The sequence below is a fragment of the Lissotriton vulgaris genome, chromosome 2_2 (assembly GCF_964263255.1).
Source record: "Lissotriton vulgaris chromosome 2_2, aLisVul1.2, whole genome shotgun sequence".
In the NCBI taxonomy this organism is placed as follows: domain Eukaryota; kingdom Metazoa; phylum Chordata; class Amphibia; order Caudata; family Salamandridae; genus Lissotriton; species Lissotriton vulgaris.
In genome coordinates this window covers 154181988-154207750 of record NC_141688.1, presented here as the reverse complement: position 1 = coordinate 154207750, position 25763 = coordinate 154181988, and the positions used below count along the sequence as shown (strand labels likewise).

The following is a 25763-nucleotide window of genomic DNA, read 5'->3' as shown; positions in this document are numbered from 1 at the left end:
TTACTGTACTTTTATCCCATAAGTCTCCCACTGTGGAGATACCAATATTGTCCCACTGTGTGAATCCCTTACTGCGTCTCAGCTGTCCCAGAGCCTTGGTGTCCCAGAGTGGGGTAAGCTTAGTAATAACCCCTTTCCATCCCAGTTTTGCCTGTGCCGTGTACCATAATGTGACCGTTTGCTTTGTGGGTCCCTCTAGTTTCGATGCGAGTCCTCTGTTGTAAAGCACGGCCAACATATTGTTCGTGCCCAACTGCGCCCTATCCGCCCTGTATGCTGGTTCTTCTTGAGTTGTGTGAATCCACTGATTAATGGTTTTAAGTTGTGCTGCCCAGTAATATAGTTGTAAGTTTGGTAGTGCAATCCCGCCGTCATACCAACCTCTGTTCAGCTTTACCTGTGCTATACACGCTGGGCGGTTACCCCACAACTGGGTTGAGACCTGCGCTGCTATTTGTTTAAAGTACCTGGGTGGGTCCGGGTATGGTGTATTATCAAGTGCGTAAAGAAATGTCGGCAATGCCATCATTTTGTATAACGCTGCTCTTCCTAGAAGCATCAGGGGTAGAGAAGCCCAGTGTGTGACATCGCGCTTCAATCGTTCCAGAGGCGGAGCCAGATTTTTAGCAAAGAAGTCTGTCGAGTCTTTAGTAATGTGAATTCCCAAGTATTTGAAAGCGCCCTCCGCTAGCGCCAATGGGCACGCCGCGGGGAGCAATGGCTCTGGTCCCTGTAGAGCATAAAGTACTGATTTGGACCAATTTATTTTATATCCCGATGCTTTCTCATGTGTATTGCAAATGTGAAGGAGCTCCGGTTTACTGTGCTCCGGGTCCATCAGGAATACTAACATATCATCAGCATAGAGCGAGAGACGGTCTTCCCATCCCTCTCCCCAGCTAATTCCCTTCAACAACGGGGTTGTCCCCCACTATGAACGCTGTTCTCTGCTCACCTTTGGAAGGGGGAGTTTCCTTCTGTGCCCAGTCCTCGCAGGATATGTCTTTATTCCTTGCGTTGTTGCGCATTGGACCCGTTAAGTCGCTGGCATTAGTCTCTCCCGCTGCACTATGCGAGGGTTCCTGCTCCCTCTTCGCCTCTTGGTGTTATGTATATGACGTTGCTTGCTGCAGAGTAGTCCCGGTAGCGCCGATCGTGTTTGAGGCGTGTTGATTTGCTGATCCGCCGGAGTCCGATGCTCCCTCACTTCCGCCCCGGGCCTTGAGTTACTTTAGGACGCAGTCTCTGGCAGTTGCTTAGGCCGCACATTTTTGTTCCTCTTTTACTACAGTTCCCGGCTCCGGAGCGGTTCTGGATTTTTACTGGTCTGCGCCACCTGGTCCTGGACCAAGGAATTAGCCCCCGGAGCTATGTTGATTGCCGGATTACTATGCGGATTTATGTGAAGGGCCGATGTGCCTCTGGAGCTCTACGACTACGCAACCATCTTGGTCGGCTGCTAGCTACGCCCCAATGTTTCTCTTTTTAATATAAGGACCTTGTCTCTCAGTCTAGTCAAGACTTTTATCAATGTCTGATTGTGACTTATCTTATCCTTCTCATAAACTGGGAATTCGATTGTCTGACATAATATCGACAGACAGAATATCGAAATACAAAAATATCGGAGCAAAAATATCGACATCAAAAATATTGGAATCCTATCTTCATAAAGGTAAGTACAAAAATATTGAAAAAATAATATCGTAGTACAAAAATATCGGAATCAAAAATATCGTTTTTTTAAATGTATTAATAATAATGTAAAAATAATTTTAAAATACATATAATTTTACAAATATTAAATAAAAATATTAAAACTAATACATATACATTTAAAATAAATAAAACACTTAATAATTTAATGTAATTTTTTTTTTAAATGTTATGTATTTGATTTAATGTAATATTTTTTTGTTTTTACCCTGTACGCCTGTACCTCAAAAACCCAAAACTGACCCTGAACCCTAAAAATACCCCTTTACCCCAAAAACTGAAAACTGACCCTGAACCCTAAAAATACCCCTTTACCCAAAAACTGAAAACTGACCCTGAACCCTAAAAAAATACCCCTTTACCCAAAAACTGAAAACTGACCCTGAACCCTAAAAATACCCCTTTACCCAAAAACTGAAAACTGACCCTGAACCCTAAAAATACTCCTTTACCCAAAAATAATTAATATTATTTAATTACCAATTAATTATTAATTAACAATAACAATAAAGTAAATATATTAGCACATTAGCTGTAATTAATTTATTTTAATAATTAATATTATTTTTCCCAATTAATTAATTAAGAATAACAAAAAATTATATATAAAAAAATTACTATAATAATGTAATTAAATAATTAATATTAATTAATTACCAACTAATTAATAATTATAAATATGTACAAAATTATATTAATGAATTAACTAATTAATATACATTAATTACCAATTAATTATTAATTAAAATATGTACAAACATATATTAATTAATTAATTATTATTAAATTACTTCCCACCCTATTCCCCTATAAACCCATAACCCGCTACGGAACATATTTATCAATTAATCAATTAATTAAAATTAATTAAAAATTATTTTTAATTAATTAATTAATAATACCTACTAATTAATAATTAATTTAACATAATTAAATTACTTCCCACCCTATTCCCCTATATACCCACAACCCGCTACAGAAGTAAAAGACAATATTTAATTAAATTACATTAAAAATAAATAATAAAACATAATAAATACAATATAATATACACTTAATTTATTTAAAAATTGATATTAGTAACATCGAAGTTATTTATTCGATATTATTGACATCGATATTTAAAACTTCGATATTACTGATGTCATACTAATTTCGATATTAAGACTGTCGATATTACTTACCTTCGATATTTTGTCCCATCAATATTTAAACTTCGATATTTTTGTATATCGATATTTAAAAATCGATATTTTGTCTGTGTACCGGGAATTCATCCTGGAGCACCATTACAATGGCAATCCATGACAGAAATCTGTTTGTGGTGCATAGGACCATCATGTTGAGGATTATTCGCATTTTTAACACAATCAGTCCAGTGATGTCTTCTATTCCATCATGAGTAAGCTCTCTCTTCTTCCATCCTTAGTTTATCATTACCCCTACTTATAAACATAGCAACTTTATTGGTAAAGGTCTTTGCTGTTTCATTGATTTGTATGCCTTTTCAGAGAAATATAGATACAAGGTTGTCGATTTCTCAATCCTATGGAGTGGTTTGAGTGACCAGATTCCCCTGATAATTCTCTTTTGCTCTTTAACATGCAGCAACAAATTATGACTAGCATTTACCAATAGAGGCAAACCGCAATAAGGGTATCCTTCGTAAATGGCTAGCAGTGGATTCAGGTTGCCTGTTAGTAGAACTTGTATCTAGAAATAGGGAGCGGATATCCCTATATCTGTATTCTGAGTTGGACCATTTCAATATGTTGAGGGCATATACTGGGATATGCAACACTGTAACTAAGCTGATAACATCTACAAAGACATGCAGGGAGCCAAGAACTCAGAAGTGGTTTGACAGGGTTTGCTCACTAGCACATAGAGAGCTTATTCTTGCCCTCAAGCAGGCACCAATGGAGGAGGAGGTAGTAAAGCTATGTAGAAAGAATTATATGCAGGCCATCTCAAATAGAAATATAGCAATAAGGAGATAAGCCTGGGCTCAGCTAGGTGAGGCTAGGATAGAGTATAACAACTGCCTTGTCTGGAAAACAGTTAATGCCCCATTCTTTAGAGACAACAATAATGCTGCCCTTGACGCAGAAATCTTACCGCAAAAATGGGTATATGACAGCAGTACTGAACACACACAATCATTCTAATGCTGCAGGAGCTGGCCATTTAGTGGGTGGCTCAGATTTGGCACCCATTACTCTAGAGAAGGTTTTGTTGGGGATAAAACAGAGCATGAGGAACAATGCCCCAGGTCCTGACAGGGTTCATGCCATTCTTTTAATTGATACTATTGATCTGTCTACTTCTTATTGTCAATGTGTTAAGGAGCGCAGTCTCTGTGGGCTCACCCAAGTCATGGTCCAAGTCTGTCATTGTAACCATCTATAAGAAGGGGAACAGAGCCAATCCCAACCCAGGGTATAAGCCAGCACATACCCTCGTCTCACACCAAATTTCCTTTTTTATAGGTAAAGCAACTTCCTGCACTGCTATACAGGAATGATTGTGTCCTACGTATGAGAACTGGTGTGGGTTTATAGAGGCTGTTGGATAGATTTGTCTTATTTATGAGCAAGCTAGGATTAATGACAAATATAGCTCAGTCATACACCATGGTTTGTGGATGATCGTCCTCTAACTTGAGACCTCATTTTATTAATGGTAACAAACCTTTAGCTCTCAGCTTTCACGTACTTGGGGTGGGGGTGTTCCCTTTGATTGCAAAGGTTCCTTTTATGCACCTAATGAAGGTTAGGGAATCCTAGTTCAAACCAGCAGCTGAGGTTTGCTGGGAAGGTAGGCTCCAAACCCCTGGTTGTGATGGCTAACATCTATAAAGTGCGTTGTTACTCTGACATAACTCCAGTGCTGGTATTCGGATGATTGTGGCACGTCGCACTTACAGGATATGGAGAATGTATTTTTGAGAAGACTTTTGCCTGTCCATTTTCTTTGTCATATGTAGTTGGGCTTACCGTATGTGGAGGACCGTACTTAATTAGCTCCCCGTATATTATGGCATTCCATTTGGTCAAAACAAGAAACTCTATTTAATCAGGATGCAATCACTGACTTTTTACAGCTTGATTATGTTTCTAAGATGCCACTGCTGAGGAATGGTAAAGAACAATTTGCCTCACTAGTGGAGCTACCCACTGGATGTCACCACTCAATCTAAAAGGCAACTAAAGACAGACCGCCATATGTATTAAAAAATCTTGCAGTGCAGCAAGTCCCTGTGCTTCCTAGTGCCAAAACGGGTACCCTTGCAACATGGTGTAAGGATACCTGCGTTGTAAGCACAATTGTTTTTGTGCAGGAAGGGACAGCTCTTTGCACAAAGACAATCCTGAGAGGTTTTTCATTCTTACCATGTGTTCTACAGAGAATGCAGCACACATACAAAGAGGAAGTAACAAAGAGAAATAAAGACATTTCTCCTCGTTACTCCTCACCAGAGTAGGTATAGAATTTTGATGCATTCCCAGGTCTACCAGTAAATCTCAGAATGCGCCAAAATCCATGGGTGGATGTGTGAGAACACCCACTCTCCCCCAAAGTGACACCTCTTTGGGGCAGAGTAACGTAACACAGTGATTTACACTGCATTGCATTACTATAGATTTATCATGCCACACAAGGCCATGCAAGGTGGCCTTGCTTGGCTTGATAAATCTAACTTAATAGTTGCATTACTCTTGCACCCCATTGTGTGGTGCAAGGGCGACACAAGTGTTTGATACATGTAGCCCAGAATTTCTTTCCCTGTGAGGCCGATGTAGAGAATCCCAAGAGTTTAAAAAAGAAAGAGTGGTTGACAACCACTTATCAGTAACTACACATGGCATGGAGCCTTACCTTTATCCTCCACCTCACCATTTACAGGGATTTTATCCGCTTAAGTTCTGATTTAATTAACATAATTCACTTTTTGGTTGCTTATTCAAGTGGTGCCTATTGTAACTCATATCTTGAAATATGTCCCTGTGACTCATGCATAGCTCAATCAATGTTCCATTTTTTTCTTTTTTTGCACATTATACATTGTACCAATCAAACAATTTTAATCCCAATTCTTGGGATTTGGAATATTAGAAGGTGTAGGCCAGTCCTATTCTATTTGCAGCATTTGTAAAGCAATGTATGCAGGCAAAGAGGAGCTGCCTGCACCTAGCATTTATGGACCTTACCTCAGCGTTCAATAGTGTGAAGAGAGGGACGCTTTGGTCGAAGATGTTGCAATGGGCGTGGAGGCCTCTTTGGTGCACTTTTTGGCTCAGCTGTATAAAGAAGTTACCTGGTGCATTAGGTATAATGCTGCTAGTGAACATACTGCCCCTATAAAAATAAAATTTGGTGTGAGACGAGGGCATGTGCTGGCTTCATTTTGTGTTTATATATTAATGATTTAGATATGTTTTTTATCTTTTGAGGAGCTATACACCCTGGGTTGGACTAAAGAAACTTCCTGCACTGCTATACGGGAATGATTGTGTCCTACTTACGAGAACTGGTGTGGGTTTATAGAGGCTGTTTGTTGGAATTAGGTAGCCTGGCCTAGGGCAAGACTAACATTTAGAGGCACAGTGTAAAGGTTGCAGACCACCCAAAAGTAACTTCACGCAATAGCACTCAAAAAGAAAAACACCACACCAAAATTATATGAAAATACGGACTGCTTTATGTAAAAATAATATTCTCTCTGTTGTCAAATTTAAGTATCTCACATGTAATTAGCTCAAAAACATTTCAGATCACTTTTAAAATCAGCAGTTACACTTTTGAAATTAATAGCAGTTTAACACCTTGCCTTTAAAGCAGTTGCTATATCACTGGATTCCTATACACTTGTACATTAGGATAAACTGTACCTTAGAATCAATCAGGTTATTTATCCCTTCTGCTAGAACCTTGGGAGGAAAAACCCTAGCAACACCTAAATACAAGCAGATGACCTTTCGAGATTAAAGCACAATCTTATTGGTAAGGGAAAGTACTAGAGTCCCTGCTAAGGCGTTACTTAAGTCACCAACTTTTACATTAAATCACTTGAAGTTCCAGCATTTAACTAGGCATAGTTTTTAAACAGGTTTCAACCAGGTTTATACTTGATAACTAAACTCCGTACTTGCAATAACACCTTTGACCTGTATCACAAGTTATCACCAGCTCTTAAAGTTAATTACCCCTAGACAAGCACTCACAATATATGGCAGGTGACCCTTGTACCCACTCAGGCCAGTTAAGTACCAGGTGTACTTCTCTTTTGCTCCTCAGGGCTTCGTTTCCACTCAAGTAGGGCAAACTGTCTTGCACTGTCAAGAGCCCCTGAAAGTAGTGCTGCCCTGCGGGGGAAGAAAGCAGACGAACCGGAGGCCGAGTCAATTCTCCTGCGCCACCCCTCACTCTCCCCAGCTTACTTGAATGTACAGGCAGCAGGCCAGTCCTTCGCTCTCCTGTCGGGTCCTGAAAACGCTCCTTCCTCGGTGGCTGGCCTCCCCGCCCCCTTTCTCACCAGAGAAGGCTTAATCACTTCAGCGGCGGCTCCTCCTCCGAAGGGATCTGTCCCTCGGCGCACAATGGAGACGCTTCTCCTCTGAAGGGATCTGTCCCTCGGCGCGCAATGGAGACGCTTCTCCTCAGCCACGAAGCCTTCGTCTCCTTCCACACGCGAGGCTTCCGCGCATGCGCGGATGTATAGTGTTCCTGCACTGGGCCTGCTCGATCTTAGGCCCCTCCTGGGAAAGCGATCAACGCGGAGTGCTCATGCGCGAAGGCGCCCTCGGGTAGCGGTTCGCCTTGGCTTTTCCCCTGATACCGGGACGCTCCTCCACAGTGCGGCAGAAGCGCGGAAGGCGCCCCTGGGGTCCCGCTCGCCAACGGGAAGCCTTGCCAGTCTTTCCAGACTCAGTGGATCCCGGGGGGCGCTATTCCATCGAAACTGGCACCCCACACCAGGGCTTCTCAGGTCACAATCCTTCCTCAGCACCCAGAAAGGTAGGAACAGCGCTATTTCGCTTTTGTACCCAGTTCCTTTGTCGCAAAGCCCTTTTCCTTACTTAATCTGGTTGGAGACTGGGGTTTAGGGATGAGGGATGTCCTTTCTGAGTCTCTTTCCGCTGGGCAGAGGACTGCGCACCGCAGCACTGCAGTCTCCTTCTCCTCAAACCTCCCCTGTACAGTTTGGACAAGGGGCAAGCTAGGCGCCCAGGGTCTCCAGTAACCCTACACAGCGGGGTCAGGACAAATAACTCAAAAGGGGAATTGGGGGTTTGGACCAAATAGGCAGCTTCCCAGTTCAGGAGGTCAACCCTAAGTCTAACCTTTTCCCACCCTTAGCTACAGCCTGTCCTCCAGCTGACTTCCACAGGTAGACAAAATGGCTGCCTCGCATTCCGCCTTATATAGGCTGCCCTTCAGTGGTCCAGAATGGACCAGAAGGTTCTGGAATGCCCTATGTTAGGCTATGGCCAAGTTCTGTTGGTGACAGTTGGGGCAGTTGGTGGCCACCATTTTAGGTGGTGCCAACTTTCCTGTCAGAACAGGCCTCTGGGCCTGAGGTAAAAGATTATGAGGGGGGAAGAAAACACCTATCCCCCTGACCAACACCTACAAAAAGTCAGTAGACACAAAAATTAACAAGGGTATGAGGGGCAAAAAGGGGACAAAACAAATAAAAATTAGGAGGGACTTCGCCAAAAAGCCAGACAGGTCTAACACGCGTCCCCCCCAGCTGAAAGTGGGGAGAACTACCCAACCCCTTGGGAGTCCTCATCACTAAGGCGGAAATACCTGGAGAGACCGTCTGCATTGGCGTGGTCCACTCCAGGCCGATGTTCCACCCGGAAGTCCATTCCCTGTAGGGAGATGGACCACCTCAACAACTTGGGATTTTCCCCCTTCATTTGCATCAGCCAACGAAGGGGTCGGTGGTCGGTCTGAACCAGGAAGTGCGAGCCAAAGAGGTATGGCCGCAGCTTCTTCAGAGCCCACACCACCGCAAAAGCTTCCCTCTCAATGGCACTCCACTTCTGTTCCCGGGGAAGCAGCCTCCTGGATAAGAAGACTACAGGTTGATCCAGGCCCTCTTCGTTGAGTTGCGATAGCACTGCCCCAATGCCATGCTCTGATGCATCCGTTTGGACAATGAACTCCTTGGAGAAGTCTGGGGCCCTCAGGACCGGTGCCGCACACATTGCCTGTTTCAACTTTTCAAAGGCTTGCTGACAAGCCTTGGTCCAAACTACCCGTCGAGGTTGTTTCTTGGAGGTGAGCTCTGTGAGGGGCGCAACAATAGTGCCATACCCCTTCACAAAGCGTCGGTAGTAACCTGTGAGGCCCAGGAAAGCTCGGACCTCAGTCTGTGTCTTGGGGGGTTCCCAGGCCATGATTGCCTCAATCTTCGCCTGCAGGGGCTGCACAGTCCCCCTACCCACCAAGTGTCCAAGGTACACAACCGACCCCTGTCCAATCTGGCATTTGCTGGCTTTGATGGTCAATCCAGCTTGTCTCAGCGCCTGGAGAACGGCCTGCAAATGCTGCAGATGGTCCTCCCAACTGCTACTGAAGACAGCGATGTCATCCAAGTAAGCAGCAGAGAAACTCTCCATTCCAGAGAGGACCTGGTTCACCAGCCGCTGAAATGTGGCAGGGGCGTTCTTGAGCCCAAAGGGCATCACACAGAACTGGTAGTGTCCCTCAGGCGTGGAGAAGGCTGACCTTTCCCTTGCTCCATCTGTCAAGGAGATCTGCCAGTACCCTGAAGTGAGGTCAAAGGTACTCAGATATTGGGCAGCTCCTAGCCGGTCAATCAATTCATCCGCCCTAGGGATCGGATGAGCATCAGTCCTTGTCACTGAATTCAGTCCTCGGTAATCCACACAGAACCTCAGTTCAGGTGTGGTGCCTGGTGGTGCGGCTTTTGGCACGAGCACCACCGGACTGGACCAAGGGCTGTTGGAAGGTTCAATTACTCCCAGCTCTAGCATCTTGGCAACTTCTCCATGTATGCTAGCCTTCACCTTGTCAGACAGCCGGTAGGTCTTGGACTTCACTGGTGGGCTGTCTCCTGTGTCCACATCATGGGTACACAGGTGGGTCCTTCCCGGGACAAGGGAGAACAAAGAAGAGTACTGCTCCAGTATCTGGCGGCAGTCCTCCCGTTGCTCAGGAGTGAGAGTAGGAGAGAGATTCACTCCCTCCACTGACCCATCCTTCTCTTGGGACGAAAAGAGATCTGGGAGAGGTTCGCTTTCCGCTTCCTCTCCCCCGTCAGTCACCATCATCAGCATGACTTCGGGCCTCTCATGGTGGGGCTTGAGTCTGTTGGCGTGTAGCACCCGTAGGGGCTGTCGAGGGGTCTTAAGGTCCACCAGGTATGTGGCCTTACCCTTCTTTTCCAACACCTCAAAGGGGCCTGTCCAGCGATCCTGGAGGGCGCTAAGCTCTCCAGGTTCCATCACCCACACTTTCTGTCCAGGCTCCAGTTCCACCGGGTGAGCGTTGTGGTCGTACCACTCCTTCATGACTGCCTGGCTGGCCTCCAAGTTGTCAGAAGCTTGCTTCCACAACTTCGCCATTTGGCTCCTGAAGGCCAGCATGTAGCTCACCACATCCTGGGGGGGTTTCCTGGGAGATTTCTCCCAACCATCCTTCACCAGGCTGAGAGGACCGCGTACAGGGTGCCCATACAGAAGCTCAAAGGGGCTGAAGCCCACTCCCTTCTGGGGCACTTCCCTGTAAGAAAAAAGTAAACAGGGTAGGAGGACATCCCATTTCCTCCGCAGGCTCTCGGGCAGACTTCTGATCATGCCCTTCAAGGTCTTATTGAACCTCTCAACCAGTCCGTTCGACTGGGGGTGGTAAGGAGTGGTGAACCGGTAGGTCACTCCACACTCCTTCCACATGGCCCGCATATAAGCTGACAGGAAGTTGGTTCCCCTGTCGGACACAACTTCCTTGGGAAATCCCACTCGGGTAAAGATTCCCATTAGGGCTCTTGCCACCACAGGTGCAGTGACTGTCCTCAGAGGTATTGCCTCTGGGTACCGTGTGGCATGATCCACCAGTACCAGGATAAACCTGTGACCAGCTGCTGTTGGTGGATCCAAAGGCCCTACAATGTCGATGCCCACCCTCTCAAAGGGGGTGCTAACGACTGGAAGTGGTTCCAGGGGAGCTTTTAGCTTCACCCCTGTTTTCCCACTGGCCTGGCAGGTTACACATGTCCTACAGTATGTGTTGGACGCCGCTTTCATCTGAGGCCAGTAAAAGTGGAGAACAAGCCGTGCAAAGGTCTTGTCCTGGCCTAAGTGTCCTGCCAGGGGTATGGCATGAGCCAATTCCAAAAGAAAGGCTCGGTACTGTTGCGGGACTACCAAGGCCCTCGATGAACCAGGCGAGGGTACCTTGGGTTCACTGTAGAGGAGTCCATCCTCCCAGTAAATATGGTAATGTCCCGTAACATCACCTGCTGCTTGGGCTTCAGCCTGTCGCCTCAGTCCCTCAAGGGTGGGGCACTCCCTCTGCCCCTTACAGAATTCCTCTCTGGTAGGACCTCCCTCCACATGCCACTCCGCAGGGATGGGCAAATCCTCCAGAGAGTCTACTTCCCCCTCCACGGACTCCTGGTCCACCACCGCAGGTGGCCGATCTGTCTCATGGGGTGTGGAAGCCGGAGCAGGCTTTCTCTGTCTCCGGGTCTGTCCCTTCTTAGCAGCGGGTTGGGCCATTGTTCCAGGCTCCAACCCAGGCGAACTCCCTCTCCGGGCAGTCGCAGACCGTGTGCTGACACAGGCCCAGTCAGGTGTACCCAGCATCGCAGAATGCGTCCGGTATTCCACCTCTCTCCAAGTATTGTGTTCCATGTCGTTACCCAACAGACAATCGACTGGCACGGCAGGGCTTACGGCAACTCGAAGTGAACCTGCAACCCCCTCCCACTCAAAGGGAACCTCAGCCACTGGATAGTGGCCCATTCTGCCGTCAGCCATCGCGGCGGGTGGAGTACATTAGGAACAACCTGCTCTGGGGACACCAGCTGACTTCTCACCATAGTCATGCTGGCTCCTGTATCCCTCAGAGCCTCCCCTCTCTGGCCATTGATGGTAACCCATTGCCCATACTTTGTAGTATTTGGGGGCACCTGGATCTTTGGCACCATCTCCCGTTCTCCCAGGGACACTAAGGTGACACCCGCCCACTCACCCCCCTTATCTAAGGGCAACTCCTCCCCGAGCGCTACACTAGCTACTCCCGGTGACTTTCCTCCGGTGGGAGGGGGTGGTCTCTTTGGGCATCTGACATCTCCCTTATAATGTCCAACGCCACCGCATTCAAAACAGTGGAGAACCCTGGGCTGCTGGCTCTGGCCAGGATGAGGGTTCCGGGGCGGGTTTGCCCTAGGGGTGAAACCTGCTCCCTTCCCTTGGAAGTTATTTTGGGGACCTTTAGAGAACTCTTTCTTTTTCTCCCCCCCCTCTTTCTTCTGGGGGGCGCCCTGTCCGGCTTTTTGAGATTCCCCTCCAGTCCCCTTGGTGGACACCCGGGTACTGGTCCAGATGTCCGCCTCCTCTGCAAGCTTCCGGGGATTGGTCAGCTTGCTGTCTACCAGGTGTTGGCGCAGCTCGGGAAAACATTTCTCGAGGAGGTGTTCTCTCAAAAACAGATCATACAGCCCCTCATAATCTTTTACCTCACTGCCCTTGACCCAACCCTCTAAAGCCTTTCTGGCGTAATCAAGGAAGTCCACCCAGTTCTGAGTTCCCATCTTGTGGCTCCCCCTAAACTTCTGTCGGTACCTTTCTGGGGTGAGCCCGAACTTCCTCAATAACGCCAGCTTCATGGTGGGGTAGTTTGTCTGTTCCTCTGGCTCCAGGGCCAACAAAGTGTCCCGACCAGCAGGAGGCATGTACTTGTACAAACTACCCCCCCAGTGCTTCTCCTGCACTCCATGAACCTTCAAAGAAACCTCATAAGCGGCCAGCCACTTAGCAACATCATCCCCCTGACTGAAGCTCGCTATCAGGTCCTTTGGGATATAGGGTTTGGTCTCCCTGGCTGACTCTTTCAGTTCGCTGCCACCATTCCTAACAGGAGAGGACCCCCGCTGTAGACTTTGGAGCTCCAGTTCCTTTAGCCTAAACTCATGGACCATCCTCCTCTCCTCTTTCTCCTGTTCCAACTTAGCCAGCTCCCACTTTAGTTGTCTTTTCTCCCTCCTGTCGGTGAGCTCAGCTTCTGTTAGGCTTCTCCCAGAAATGCTACTGCCCTTTCTGGAATAGGACACTGGTCCGGTGAGCAAGTTTTCCCCCTCATGGTGGAATAACTCCTCCACCCCCCCTTCTGTGCCCTGGTCAACCTCTTCATCCTCCTCCTTTGTCTCTTGGTGTGCCTCCACCCAGGCCCTAAGGCTAGTCTGGAGCTCCCCCTTCCTAGCACCATGCTTGAAAAAGACCCCCATCTGCTGGCAGAACATTCTCAATTGGGGCACAGAATAGACTTCCAGGTTTTCCACCGCAAACTCCATGGTGAATCTGGCAAACCTGGATACACACCAGAAATTTCAGAGGGGTTAGGGTAACCTAAAACCAACTCCACCCACCACCAGGAATAAATTTAGAAAAAACAAAAAGACTAATTGGGAGGGCCGCAAGGAGAAAACTCCTGGTGTAGGTTGGGTGTATTACGCCAAATTACTAGTAAGTAGCTGCAACCAAGTCCGCAATCCCACCGCTAGGCACCAATATGTTGGAATTAGGTAGCCTGGCCTAGGGCAAGACTAACATTTAGAGGCACAGTGTAAAGGTTGCAGACCACCCAAAAGTAACTTCACGCAATAGCACTCAAAAAGAAAAACACCACACCAAAATTATATGAAAATACGGACTGCTTTATGTAAAAATAATATTCTCTCTGTTGTCAAATTTAAGTATCTCACATGTAATTAGCTCAAAAACATTTCAGATCACTTTTAAAATCAGCAGTTACACTTTTGAAATTAATAGCAGTTTAACACCTTGCCTTTAAAGCAGTTGCTATATCACTGGATTCCTATACACTTGTACATTAGGATAAACTGTACCTTAGAATCAATCAGGTTATTTATCCCTTCTGCTAGAACCTTGGGAGGAAAAACCCTAGCAACACCTAAATACAAGCAGATGACCTTTCGAGATTAAAGCACAATCTTATTGGTAAGGGAAAGTACTAGAGTCCCTGCTAAGGCGTTACTTAAGTCACCAACTTTTACATTAAATCACTTGAAGTTCCAGCATTTAACTAGGCATAGTTTTTAAACAGGTTTCAACCAGGTTTATACTTGATAACTAAACTCCGTACTTGCAATAACACCTTTGACCTGTATCACAAGTTATCACCAGCTCTTAAAGTTAATTACCCCTAGACAAGCACTCACAATATATGGCAGGTGACCCTTGTACCCACTCAGGCCAGTTAAGTACCAGGTGTACTTCTCTTTTGCTCCTCAGGGCTTCGTTTCCACTCAAGTAGGGCAAACTGTCTTGCACTGTCAAGAGCCCCTGAAAGTAGTGCTGCCCTGCGGGGGAAGAAAGCAGACGAACCGGAGGCCGAGTCAATTCTCCTGCGCCACCCCTCACTCTCCCCAGCTTACTTGAATGTACAGGCAGCAGGCCAGTCCTTCGCTCTCCTGTCGGGTCCTGAAAACGCTCCTTCCTCGGTGGCTGGCCTCCCCGCCCCCTTTCTCACCAGAGAAGGCTTAATCACTTCAGCGGCGGCTCCTCCTCCGAAGGGATCTGTCCCTCGGCGCACAATGGAGACGCTTCTCCTCTGAAGGGATCTGTCCCTCGGCGCGCAATGGAGACGCTTCTCCTCAGCCACGAAGCCTTCGTCTCCTTCCACACGCGAGGCTTCCGCGCATGCGCGGATGTATAGTGTTCCTGCACTGGGCCTGCTCGATCTTAGGCCCCTCCTGGGAAAGCGATCAACGCGGAGTGCTCATGCGCGAAGGCGCCCTCGGGTAGCGGTTCGCCTTGGCTTTTCCCCTGATACCGGGACGCTCCTCCACAGTGCGGCAGAAGCGCGGAAGGCGCCCCTGGGGTCCCGCTCGCCAACGGGAAGCCTTGCCAGTCTTTCCAGACTCAGTGGATCCCGGGGGGCGCTATTCCATCGAAACTGGCACCCCACACCAGGGCTTCTCAGGTCACAATCCTTCCTCAGCACCCAGAAAGGTAGGAACAGCGCTATTTCGCTTTTGTACCCAGTTCCTTTGTCGCAAAGCCCTTTTCCTTACTTAATCTGGTTGGAGACTGGGGTTTAGGGATGAGGGATGTCCTTTCTGAGTCTCTTTCCGCTGGGCAGAGGACTGCGCACCGCAGCACTGCAGTCTCCTTCTCCTCAAACCTCCCCTGTACAGTTTGGACAAGGGGCAAGCTAGGCGCCCAGGGTCTCCAGTAACCCTACACAGCGGGGTCAGGACAAATAACTCAAAAGGGGAATTGGGGGTTTGGACCAAATAGGCAGCTTCCCAGTTCAGGAGGTCAACCCTAAGTCTAACCTTTTCCCACCCTTAGCTACAGCCTGTCCTCCAGCTGACTTCCACAGGTAGACAAAATGGCTGCCTCGCATTCCGCCTTATATAGGCTGCCCTTCAGTGGTCCAGAATGGACCAGAAGGTTCTGGAATGCCCTATGTTAGGCTATGGCCAAGTTCTGTTGGTGACAGTTGGGGCAGTTGGTGGCCACCATTTTAGGTGGTGCCAACTTTCCTGTCAGAACAGGCCTCTGGGCCTGAGGTAAAAGATTATGAGGGGGGAAGAAAACACCTATCCCCCTGACCAACACCTACAAAAAGTCAGTAGACACAAAAATTAACAAGGGTATGAGGGGCAAAAAGGGGACAAAACAAATAAAAATTAGGAGGGACTTCGCCAAAAAGCCAGACAGGTCTAACACTGTTGGATAGATTTGTCTTATTTATGAGCAAGCTAGGATTAATGACAAATATAGCCCAGTCATACACCATGGTTTGTGGATGATCATCCTCTAACTTGAGACCTCATTTTATTAATGGTAACAAACCTTTAGCTCTCAGCTTTCACATACTTGGGGTGGGGGGGTTCCCTTTGATTGCAAAGGTTCCTTGGATGCACCTAATGAAGGTTAGGGAATCCTAGTTCAAACAAACAGCTGAGGTTTGCTGGCAAGGTAGGCTCCAAACTCCTGGTTGTGATGGCTAACATCTATAAAGTGCGTTGTTACTCTGACATAACTCCAGTGCTGGTATTCGGGGTGATTGTGGCACGTCGCACTTACAGGATATGGAGAATGTATTTTTGAGAAGACTTTTGTCTGTCCATTTTCTTTGTCATATGTAGTTGGGCTTACCGTATGTGGAGGACCGTACTTAATTAGCTCCCTGTATATTATGGCATTCCATTTGGTCAAAACAAGAAACTCTATTTAATCAGGATGCAATCACTGACTTTTTACAGCTTCAATATGTTTCTAAGATGCCACTGCTGAGGAATGGAAAAGAACAATTTGCCTCACTAGTGGAGCTACCCACCGGATGTCACCACTCAATCTAAAAGGCAACTAAAGACAGACCGCCATATGTATTAAAAAATCGTGCAGTGCAGCAAGTCCCTGTGCTTCCTAGTGCCAAAACGGGTACCCTTGCAACATGGTGTAAGGATACCTGCGTTGTAAGCACAATTGTTTTTGTGCAGGAAGAGACAGTTTTTTGCACAAAGACAATCCTGAGAGGTTTTTTACTCTTACCATGTGTTCTGCAGAGAATGCAGCACACATAGAAAGAGGAAGTAACAAAGAGAAATAAAGACATTTCTCCTTGTTACTCCTCACCAGAGTAGGTATAGAATTTTGACGCATTCCCAGGTCTACCAGTAAATCTCAGAATGCGCCAAAATCCATGGGTGGATGTGTGAGAACACCCACTCTCCCCCAAAGTGACACCTCTTTGGGGCAGAGTAACGTAACACAGTGATTTACGCTGCATTGCATTACTATGGATTTATCATGCGACACAAGGCCATGCAAGGTGGCCTTGCTTGGCTTGATAAATCTAACTTAATAGTTGCATTGCTCTTGCACCCCATTGTGTGGTGCAAGGGCGACACAAGTGTTTGATACATGTAGCCCAGAATTTCTTTCCCTGTGAGGCCGATGTAGAGAATCCCAAGAGTTTAAAAAAGAAAGAGTGGTTGACAACCACTTATCAGTAACTACACATGGCATGGAGCCTTAACTTTATCCTCCACCTCACCATTTACAGGGATTTTATCCGCTTAAGTTCTGATTTAATTAACATAATTCATTTTTTGGTTGCTTATTCAAGTGGTGCCTATTGTAACTCATATCTTGAAATATGTCCGTGACTCATGCATAGCTCAATCAATGTTACATTTTTTTGGTTTTTTGCACATTATACATTGTACCAATCAAACAATTTTAATCCCAATTCTTGGGATTTGGAATATTAGAAGGTGTAGGCCAGTCCTATTCTATTTGCAGCATTTGTAAAGTAAACTTTTTTACACAGTGGTCCATTAGTTGTTTTCGACGTTTTAAAGAGGTGGTATGCCTTTGAGCTGTTTTAACCTATGTTCTATTTTTGATGTCATATTTGTTTTCTTTCTTTATTTCTGCACAAATCATTTCATTGTCGAATCTCTGCAAGGGTTATTGACTTGTTGGCAGTATCTATGTAACTTAATGTGAAGCTATTGCAAATTTAATATATTTGCACACATGCTTATAGTTTATGTCTGTTGTTGTAATCCTGAAGAAGAAGGTGGGGATGTAATTTTTTAATGGTGATGTATTATTTTGAGTTGTTTTAGTGTTTATTGAATTTTTGATGTCATATTTGTTTTTGATATTGTATGCATAGTTCATTTTATGGTCTAATCTTGGCAAAGAATATTGATTTGTTGTTGGTTTTTAAGATATTTCAGTGGACGTATTATTTATGTTTCATGTATTTTTTTTTATAACTTAATTGTTATGATAGATTGTGAGTTCGCGGTTTTATGCAGACACACTGGCTGCTGCTATGTTTTCTGCAAATTACGCATGGCCTGCTTTACAACTATTATTGAATATAACTGTGAGAAATTGGATTGTTGGTTGACTGGGATGCGAGTGCCAGAGTCAAACATCAATCGAAGTCTCTGTCAGAGCGAGGCACCAGCCAAACCTAAATTAACTTGTGCTTAACCCTCTGAAAGCTAGACACAGAGCAGTAAGGCTTAACTCGGAGGCAATATGTAAAGTATTTGTACAACCCTTCAAACAGTAAAAAATGAAAAACACCACACAAAAAGGAGTCCACACTAAAGGACATTAGAGATTTATAATAAATAAAACAAAACCAAAACTATAAAAATCCAATCAGTAGAATCAGGGATATCCAATTTTAAAGATGTCAGTGAAAATAGAGCCAAAGAACACAAAGCACCAACTGTGGATATCTGGTCGCGCCTGACTGGGACAAAGTCATAAGTTCAGGCCAGCCGTGATGGGGTGTAGGTGGGAATGAGGAACCCAGTTACTCCGGCTGAGCAAACTACATTAAATCCCTGTTTGCGGAGCATTTCAAGGGTCTGCCTCGAAGATGCGTCACACAGCTGAAGCAATTCATTTGTTCTGAGTTGCTGGGAGGCTGTGATGCCTGTGTCATCATGAAGGATCTCATCAACGAGGTCTTACAATGCGAGTCGGACATCTGGGTTGCATCGCGGAGTCAGAGAAATGCGCTAGTTCCAAGGAAGTACAAAGCTGTGATGTGGAGTCAGGCATCAAGACTGCATTTGACGAGGGGTACAAGGGCCTGCACCAAGAATGCATCATGTAGTGGCACTTCTGATGAGGCTGTGGCCTGTGATGTGATGCCAGTCTTTGCGACAGGGTGCTCCATGCAACAGGGGTTGAAGGGTCGGTTCTGCTGGGGGTTGTGTTGCATCGCAGAGAAGAAGCTGGATGCACAGAGGCTAACAGAACACCTTAGGTCCACTCCCAAGGGTCCCGGACTGGATGGCACCACTTGGCAAGGTAGACTCACAGATGGCAGAGTCCAGGCAGCTGGTTAATTCGCGAGGAGCCTTCCATGCCAGAGGTTCTAGTGAAGAGGCCAACCAACTAGTCCTTGGCGTCAATCTGGGGTCTTGGATTCAACTGATGCAGGTCCAGTCCTTCTCACTTAGGCCAGAGGGCAGCAGGTGAGCATAACAGGGCAGCAGTCCTTCAGAGCCACAGTCCAGCAGAGTGGCAGCCTTTCAGCACACATCAGTACTTCTTCCTGGCATAGTGTCTACAGGTCCAGGAGCGTATGGAAGAGTTTTTTCTGAGGTCCACTATTTACACCTTTAAAGTGGGCAGAAGCTTCTAAAACTTTCCCTTTGAATACCCCAGGAATCCTGGCTTCCCTGCCCAGGCTCCTGTCTAACTACAGGGGATATGCAGTCATTTTTTGTTGAAGCAGGACACAGCCTCTTTCAAGAGTAAATAGGGCTGTGCACATTTCCGCCTTCCCATCATGCTAGTGATGGCCCATCCAGGCACACTTACGCTCTCTGTTGTGTGTGACTGTCTAGGAGGAATACACAAAGCTCAAATGTCTACTACACCCAGTCATGTGAATCAGAGACAGGTGGCAGACTCTAAATTGCTAAAGGAGGAAAATGCCAACTTTCTAAAAGTTGTATTTTCTAAATTGTGATTAAAAATCCAACCTCAACATGCAAGAGGATTTTTCATTACAATTCCAAAGACAATAAACATGAACTGGCTACCTGCTCAAATTTGGACATTATCACTTATTAGGTGTAATTAGGTAATTCAAATGTTACCCTGTAGGACTGGTAGGCCTAGCAGGGCTTGTAACCGAATAAGTACATGTCCCACTTTTTAAATACATTACATATTGCCCTCTGGACTGTGAAGGGCCTACTCTCGGGGTGACCTACATGTTTTTAAAAATAAATGTTTGGTCCTGGCAAAAGGTTTATTTTGGCAGGTCAAAATGGTAGTTTAAAAACTGCACACACATGCTGCAATCGCAGGCATGAGTCATGATTAAAGTGTTACTTGAGTGGGTGAAACAATCAGTGATGCAGGCTGGCTAGTAGCATTTAAATTACAGCACTTGTAGTGGCAATTTACTAGAAACTTACAAATATATTAAATATGTTAATATGGTATAAGCCAATCCTGCCATGTTTTATGTTGAGAGGAGAAGTACTTTAGCAATGGTTAGCAGTGGTAAAGTGCACAGAGTTCCCAAGATAGCAAAATCAAAGTAGGCAAACAGGTGGGTTGATTGTTAAATGTTAGGGAGTAAACCACGCCAAGGATGCTAGGTCTAACAATAATAATCTGACATATCAAGCTAACACAATAAAATATTTAACTGAATTGATAAATGACCACATTTAATTAAGGTAATACGTGTTAGTAGTTTCAGGAGACAATGTTATAGCACTCATCTAATGCTGATTGATTTTCAGTAAGCGATCCAATATTCCAAAATGAAGTTGCTTAATGGCATTTTCAAGTTCTATTCCTTTCAATTGTATATTTCACAGGAACCTCTCTTAATTTTTTCCACTGTCTTTTTCAATTGCCTCAAATCATGCCAATGCTTGGATTTCATAAAAAAAATCTTATTCCCATTCATACTTAAAAGTTTCTGATAAATATGCCACATCGAAACAACCTCTTTTTCAATGCGCCACATCTGAAATGGCCCCATAAGTAGCTGTTGTTGAATACTCTTACAGTCTGCATTCTGTGGATGAATGACCTGTGATGTTGTGAAATGAGAAAGTGCTACAACATGCAACTGGTTGCCTTAGCATATAATATAGCAGTAATGTGAATTAGTATTCATAACTAACTGACACATTATATTGCAAGGAAATACCGGTGTCACCCTATGGAAGAGATACTCATTGTAATAGTGAAAAATTAAATTAGCAGTATTTCACTATTAGTAAGCTTTTTCACTGAACAAGGGTTGTGATTGGCCATTATCAAATATAGACACTTACCCTATATCTAACTGAGCACCGGTTATGCTCCATAGCACTTTGAAGTAGCTTAAAACATATATGTAAATACTTGGGCCTTATATTGTTCAAGTAGTGATTACCAGCAGAAACAGTATTTGCATACATACTTTGTATATTTTGAACTCTCTTTTCATTTATATTCACTTGTTGCCCATAGAATGGAGGATAACGTCATGCATAGTTCAGAGAGACTTTGTCACTGGATACTGGCTGTGTTATACATATGCCACCCATTTTCAGTTTGTAATAACAACTTGTATGGTGGCTCTGTCTACTGATGCAATCACTCCAGGGGTCACTCTTTGAAGATGTGAGGTTTGTAATGAAGTGAAAAAATGTGTCTATTGAGTTGAATAACAAAAAGCATATGTTACAGTGCTAAAATACAGCTTTGGCGGTGCTCTCTTACACTAAGGCTCTAAAATATATGATACTATTCCAAGCTACTAAATTGCTTGTTCTAGATCATTCTGCTTCTAATTCAGTATTTTTCTTATTTAGGTACGTTTTCAATAAAGGAAATAGCATCCTGCTTTTGAAGGTTTTCCTAAATGTGGACCTCTGTGGTGAAATGCCTTCTGAAGTTCAAAGTGCAGGACAATTTTGCAAAGACTGTATTGAGATGTACCAACAGACGGGTCCCACCAGGCTGCCCTGTCTCTTGGAGTCGCTGGCAGCACACTGCTGGGGCCATTCAGGAAGCTCCTCCTTTTAACATCAACACCATGATCCAAAGAGTGGAGGCCTTGGATGGCAAGAGATTTATCTGTATCGCGTGGGAAGATGGCAGAGAAAGTTTGTATCCCTTTGTATGGCTACGAGATAACTGCCAGTGCCCAAACTGTTTCCTAGATTCGGCTAAAGCACGGAAGTTAACCCTTGATGAACTGGATGTGAATACTGGTGTGAAGAATGTGATCTTAACAAATACAGGAAAGGTACTTCAAAATAACCTCTTATGTAGAAAACTAATATGTGTATCTCCTCTTTCTATTCCTAACAACACATTTTCGAACGTTTCTCTTTCACTAGAAACCACACTCACCTTAACATAGCCCACATCTCCCTTATGTTCTGCTTGATATATACTATATGTAAATATATATAATTTTTAAAGGTATGTTTTGTCACAATCCCTTTTACTATATTATTAACCACAACAGTCTGCTGCTGTCCCAGAACATATCAGTAATTAGATCTGCTCAATGATCTTGTCCTTAAGAACTGTCTTTTTGCTATTACTTTAGTGTTGGCTTTATAATACTGCTGTTTTTTAGAAATCATTAATGTCAGTAGTATCCTTTATATAACATGTTTCTTAAGTACATTCTTTATGATGTTGATAAATAGCATTGTGTCAGAAATTGTAATCTTGTAAAGCTGAAAGTTTTGCTGTTGGGCAAATTTCCCATTTAAAACAGTAGGTTTTGATGTATTTTTCTCGTACGAACCCTAGATGTATATATTTTTAAACTTTGACAACGTTTTGAAGTTATATGGCAAGGACTTGAAAAAGAAATTCACAAAAATGGTGAAGTCCTACCTCTCAAACTGAAGGCTAGTAAGAGGCTTGCCATGATTACCCTATGCGCACCTGGCCAACAAAATATTTTTAAATACACGGTTCACTATAGGAATAGATTGTGTTCTTAGTTACAACTCTACAATAGAGAACTACTTCACTATTGAAGAAACAAGCTTTGCACCTTCAGTTTGCTTTGTTTAAAAAATGCATTGCTGCACCATAAACATATATTTATTGGACATTATACATTACACATTAAACATATATCTTGACAACATATGCATACATACATCAATGGCACGTATTGTCCCCATCTTAATTTCGGTCTTATAATCCATTTATCTTACATTTGTATGAATCCTTCAAATCATTTTGCCAAATTGATTCTACTTGTATTATAGTTCCCTATAGGTCCATATATTTTGACCCTCATGGCACTTTATGTGCCTATGTAGGGTCCTACAATGTTCCATAAACAGTTGATTTAGCCAACATTTGGCCTTGCCTTACTACCCAAGTTCAGCTACGATGGTCTTTTATTTGCCTGCTGAAAGTAGTTGAGAGGAAGAAACACATCAAAATTATACTTACAATGTAGTCATGCTGTAAAGATCACAGACTCCGAATTCCAAATATGGTGTTTTTATTATAAGGCCAAAAATAATTTGATATATACACACCGCAAAATCAGTGAATATAGGTACAGGAAAATCAATACAGAGCTAAACCCATGCACATATTTGATTCAGCAGAAGAAACACAAAACTATAAACTCCAAGATTAGTACACAACCCAAGATGGAGGCGCAGTCCAAATCCCTTTTCATTAGGAAAAAAGCATGAAATATCTTTCCCTACACTACTCTCATAATGATGGTTCTAGCTGGTTCCCCTAGTTTAGTTCTCAAAGTTGTCAGCATGTGTAGACTTCCTTAGAAGTACTCACATCAAATCGGTCAAATAGCTCACAGCTAGGGAGCTCGTTCTCAAGATGCTCCTTCTCCAACGAAAATCTAAAAGTCTGAATTTTATGTCCCGGTGCACAATACAAATAAAATACACTCATCCCCCTCCTAAATGTATCACGTGACATATTATTTCACTTTTCAGGGTTTCAGTGATTTCTTCTTCGCTTCATGTGACCTTGAAGTGTAGATAGGCCAGGCACAGACGGTATCCTCCCTTCTTGCTTCTGGGGCTGTTCAAAGACATTCCATTTATCTCCTTAAACTAAAATAATGAGAATAAATTCCTTCTACCTACTATGGGATGAGAGCATACTGTTCTAGCACAAACAAAGATACATTCAATTAATTCTTCAGTAGCTGAGGAAGTGAAACCGTAAACAATCTGCAGCTTGGGTCCTAGACTGCACGCAACTTTAACACACACAATTACATCTCTATGAATATAATGTCTTCCTACACAGGTGTATATAGAGATAATGATGTCTTCTATTACATACAAATTCTATGTAACATGCACATTGCATTTCTTGGTTAACATGTATAACAAATGCATTTAAGACATAATACATAGTGATACTGAAAACACATATGGATGCGCTCAAACTATGAATATGATGCACCCCTACAATTAGAGTGCGGTCTGCGCTCTATCCCCATCCGTTGGTGTCAAATATTTTCACATGTTCACAAATCTCGGAACTCCACCTAATAAGGTTAGTTGCCGCGTTTCAGCCCTCTTACTTTGAGCTTCATGAGACCTATTCACAAGGGTTAATTTCAATCATCCACTGAACCTTAAAGCACCTCACAAACTGAGCACATCATTATAACTAAATCTATCAATTGAACTGTGGCAAAACCTGCTTCTGGGAAAAAATGGTATGAAGTAATTCTGCATGCAGTTCTGTCTTTCAGAGCCTGTTCTGTTATATAACATAGTTATAGATAAAAATATGATGTAGGCAGTAGAAAGAACACAAAACCTAAGGTAGAAGACTTATCTAAGGAGATATTTATATTCACATGAGTAACATATGACATTCTCCTCTAATCATGTAGATATTACACACAAAAAATTATTAAAATGTATATTATTTCTAAAGATAATCACCTATGCCTTTTTCAGTAGCCTTACAGCTACCTAACACATGCCTAATTTAATCATGCATAGGATTAGAAAATAAAATAAGGAGTTCTGTTTCTTCTTTGATATTCTCAAATTACTAAAAAAATCCTGCTTGCAAACTATTACGCACACACACAATGTGAATTTACATTTTTGTTGTCTTACCACTTGTATCAGATCCATTCATATGTAAATTAGGCAGTCTCAGAAAAAGTTTGCTGTACTTAAAACATAGTACTTTGTGAGAATTTACAACACTTGCAGTGTATATCCCTGACCATGCCAATGACACTTCTCTTTGTTGTTATGCACTTTGAAACTCCACCCGTTCACACTTAAACATATCCCAATCATGAGTAAATTATGCATTAGTAACAATGGGGCAATAGATAATTGCATTTATGGGGTGCACTAGAAGGCGCACGGCCAGATGGCCGCACATTAGTGTATCTCTGACCGGCTGAGCCATTATCCGTCCATAATCTGCCACCAAATCGCTGCATCATTGAGGCTGTTGCAGCGGAACTGCAAGATACTATTCCCCTGCATTCCTTTTGGGAAGCGTGAAGAGCCCAGCTCTGCCTCCGCGCTGGGTATCCTTCTCGAAAAGTTCTAGCGAGTGCAGGCAAAATAGCGACCGTGGTGTGGCCTGAAATTTAAGCTCTCCTGCTGTGGCCGCTGTTGTGAGATTAAAGCTGAGGGACGGAGGATTGCAGGCCTTTTGCTGAACTGGCTGCTGCCACAAATTGGTATTGGCTGTGCCTGAGGTGGATTGCTCGTTCAATCGACTGGCTCTGAAACATCGGAGGCCACACGCAACGGAGCCTTGCAGGGTGAGGAGGAGGAGCGGTGGCCTAAGATTTGCTACTGGCCTGGGCTGCCTTGGAGGGTACCGCCGCCTGCCACGTCCTCCTGGTGCCTACCATGGTAAGTGGGGCTGGGCTTGACACGGGGGCAGTGACTGCAGACTGCAGAGGTGGGTACGGGCCCGGGGGTGCGGGTCACGCTCTGTGGGCTGTGGGAAGCATCGGGGGGAGTGAGGCACGGGTACAGAGGGTGCAGTCAGCGGAGTCCTGTGAGGACAGTACTGAGAGGATCGGAGTACCAGTGGGCCTGTGTGTACTGAGTGTGGAGGGACCCGTTGAATAGTGCCTTGTGAGGATCGTGTAGCTGAATCAAGTGGATTGCTGCTTGAGGCGACATATGTGAGGAAAAGTTGTGCTAAAAACTTTGCGGCCTGGCTCTGACTGTTTGAACGTGGATGGGTCTGTCTCCTACTGTTGTGCTGGTCTCACGCTGGGGATATAGGTTCTGGAGTTATCACCCCCTTGCTTGGGAT

The 25763-nt window shown here is 44.5% G+C and overlaps 1 protein-coding gene across 2 annotated transcripts in view; it reads left to right on the top strand.

Annotated features, from left to right (window-relative positions):
- BBOX1 (gamma-butyrobetaine hydroxylase 1) overlaps positions 1-25763 on the top strand; it is a 569466-nt gene that overhangs the window by 21727 nt on the left and 521976 nt on the right. For both annotated transcript variants that reach the window (XM_086959483.1, XM_086959484.1), the window contains exon 2: positions 21308-21744. In XM_086959483.1, the coding sequence (XP_086815609.1) occupies positions 21358-21744 (387 nt within the window). In that variant the 5' untranslated portion in view covers positions 21308-21357. The remainder of the gene's footprint in view (positions 1-21307; positions 21745-25763) is intronic.